Here is a 2,589-nt window from a genome sequence, read left to right on the forward strand (position 1 = left end):
CAAAGCTTCATAATTAACAGTGGTATAAACTGGGCCAGGCACTGGTCTCTGGAGGGAAGAATGGTAGGCAGAGGTTATATTGTAAGGCAGGGCAGACCTGGCCTCGGCAAAGAGTAGAGGAGGAGCATGTGAAACAGCTCTCAGGCAGTGTGGCGTGAGGGGGGATACTGATGTTTGAGGGGATCGCGGCAAGGGTGTCAGGGGTCTTCTAACACGGGAGGTAACAAGAAGACGGGCTTTAGACAGGATTAGAAAATCCTTCTAGATCCTAGAAAGAACGCACAGAATTGGTGACTCTCCCAGCATTCGGGAGACAAGGAGTAGATGAATCTCTGTGAGTTCAAGGCCAGCCTCGACTTCCCACCCTGGAGACTACGGTATTTTGCTCCAGGAAAATCAGACCTGGCCTCCAAAGTGAGCAATAGCTGTGATGTGGGATGACCTGACTGCCAAGGGCGCTGGGCTCACCTGAAGTAGGGGAGGAAATTTGGATTCCAGGAATCTGCTCCACTTTCATGGGTGACGACAGAACCAGGCGGGGACCCTGTGAGCTCAGAGGTCTCCAGGGTCCTGGCATCCTTCCCAGCAGGCGACTGAGCCGTAGGAGACAATGTAGGCTCCTGACCACTTCCTTTCCCTCCAGCTCTGGACTGGAAAAGCACAGGGCTCCCTTTTGGCGTCGTAGCTCCCTGCACCCAGACGGAGTGGCTCTCCCTCCTCCGTGCCCGGGGATTAGCTCTCTGAGAACTAGCGACGGGATTAGCACGCGCGAAAGCGGCGCCCGGCCCGGGGATTACCGCACCTCCCACCCCCGACGTATATATTCGTTCGCTCGCGCCAGCGGCCCGCGGGCATGGCGACTGCAGGCAGCGCGACGAGCCGCAGGGACCCTGGACGACCCTGCCCTTTCTCCATCGAGCACATCCTCTCCAGCCTGCCGGAACGCAGGCCCGCGGCACGGCCACAGCAACCCGTCGGTGACTGGAACCCCGCTGAGCCCGACGAGCCCGAGGCTCCTGTGGCCGCAGCGCCCTGCACCTGCTGCTGTTGCTGCGGCCCGCGAGCAGCACCCCGCGGAGTCCCGGAGGCGGCGTCCACACCCGGTGAGTGCGAGAGCCGGGGGATCTCGCAGGGCGGCCGGTGGGGCGAGCTCGGCTCCCATCCTAACCCTAACCCTATGTTTGACCGTGCCCTCGCCCCGCCCCGCCCCGCAGGAGTGCGGCTAGCGTGGCCGCTGAGACTGGCACCAGCGGCGCCCTCGCCCCTGACAGCGCCGAGCACAGGCTCGCCGGCTCTGACCGGCACGAGCGGCCAAGGCCCGCAGCGGCGCACAAGGCGCCACCGAACCATTTTCAGCGAGGAGCAGCTGCAGGCGCTCGAGGCGCTCTTTGTACAGAATCAGTATCCCGACGTGGGCACACGCGAGCGCTTGGCTGTCCGCATCCGCCTGCGGGAGGAGCGCGTGGAGGTGGGTGTCTGCCCCGCAGCCCGGAGGCTAACTCTGGCACCACACTTCTCTTTCAAAGACCGACCAGCTGGGGGTCATCTCATAGCTCTCCACGCTGGAGGGGAAACCCCCAGGATCAGTGGATGGGAGCACAGGACCAGTTCCTGTATCAGGTTTTTGGGGTGTCGCCGAAACTGGAAGGCGTTAAGAGTCTTTTTCTCTGACTTCGTCTGTCTTCCCCGTTTTCCCTGTTGAAGAGAGACGCGTTCATTCATACCCCGATGTGGGAAAGTTAAGAAATGTGCAAAACTAGCCAGGCATGGTGGCACACGTCTGTAATCTCAACATTCGGGGAGGTGGAGACAGGAGAATCACGCGTTCATCAGAGTCATCCTTGACACATAGCAAGTTAGAAGCCAGCCTAGATTACTTAGGACTTTGAGAGAGGGAGATAGGGAGATCCTGGTTGCTACTGGGCCAAGGCTGGGGAGACTAGGAAAACTCCGTGTAGGAGGTCTTGGTTCTTTTCTTTATGTGGCTAAGGGAAGTGACGCAGGTCCATTCACCTGCACCTCTGTGGTGTCGCCTATCAGCCCTTCCGAAGTTCTTTGGGTGTGGGTCCATGGAGCCTGAGCTGTCCTGGTCCCCTTCCTCCTCAGGTCTGGTTCAAGAACCGCCGGGCCAAGTGGCGACACCAAAAGCGTGCTTCATCATCAAGGCTCCTGCCTGGAACCAAGAAACCTCCCAAGGAGAGCTGTTGATGGTGTCTGGAGTTTCTCCTGGATTTGGCAGTGACTTGGAGCGCGACAAAGTAGGAGGGAGACAGAGCTACTTGCACAGAAACTAAGAGAGGACAGCAGCCTCTTCCATGGTTTTCTTTCAGTGTCTGCCTGGCCAGTGCTGGGAGAGAGGGGGTCCAAGACCTCTTCAACTCTGACGGGAAGGGCACATGGGGCAGGAACCAGAGAGCTCCTGCAGGTAAAGTGCAGACAGAGCAGGTCACCTTCCTCGGGCATCATTACCACCTAGAGAGGCCCTAACTCCATCCAGGACCCCAAATCCCCTCCAGGAGAGCCTCCCTCGCTGTCTCCAGGACTGGCCCAGTGTCTAGGGGAGCCTCCCTCGCTGTCCCCAGGACTGGC

The 2,589-nt window shown here is 59.5% G+C and overlaps 1 protein-coding gene across 1 annotated transcript; it reads left to right on the forward strand.

Moving 5' to 3' along the window:
• The first annotated feature begins 841 nt into the window (after positions 1-841).
• Gsc2 (goosecoid homeobox 2) lies at positions 842-2,208 on the forward strand. Its single transcript, XM_038344329.1, has 3 exons — positions 842-1,103; positions 1,215-1,468; positions 2,107-2,208. The coding sequence occupies exons 1-3, from the start codon at positions 854-856 to the stop codon at positions 2,206-2,208; spliced, it is 606 nt and encodes a 201-aa protein (XP_038200257.1). The 5' UTR covers positions 842-853.
• The last annotated feature ends 381 nt before the right edge of the window (positions 2,209-2,589 follow it).

The sequence above is a fragment of the Arvicola amphibius genome, chromosome 10 (genome assembly GCF_903992535.2).
Source record: "Arvicola amphibius chromosome 10, mArvAmp1.2, whole genome shotgun sequence".
Classification (NCBI taxonomy): Eukaryota; Metazoa; Chordata; class Mammalia; order Rodentia; family Cricetidae; genus Arvicola; species Arvicola amphibius.

What these genes read in the sequence shown, in the direction of transcription:
- Gsc2 (XM_038344329.1), top strand. Translation starts at nt 854, where the DNA reads ATGGCGACTGCAGGCAGCGCGACGAGCCGCAGGGACCCTGGACGACCC. An exon ending in GGAGGCGGCGTCCACACCCG is followed by an intron (nt 1,104 to 1,214) that starts GTGAGTGCGAGA and finishes CCCGCCCCGCAG; the next exon opens with GAGTGCGGCTAGCGTGGCCG. An exon ending in TGCGGGAGGAGCGCGTGGAG is followed by an intron (nt 1,469 to 2,106) that starts GTGGGTGTCTGC and finishes CTTCCTCCTCAG; the next exon opens with GTCTGGTTCAAGAACCGCCG.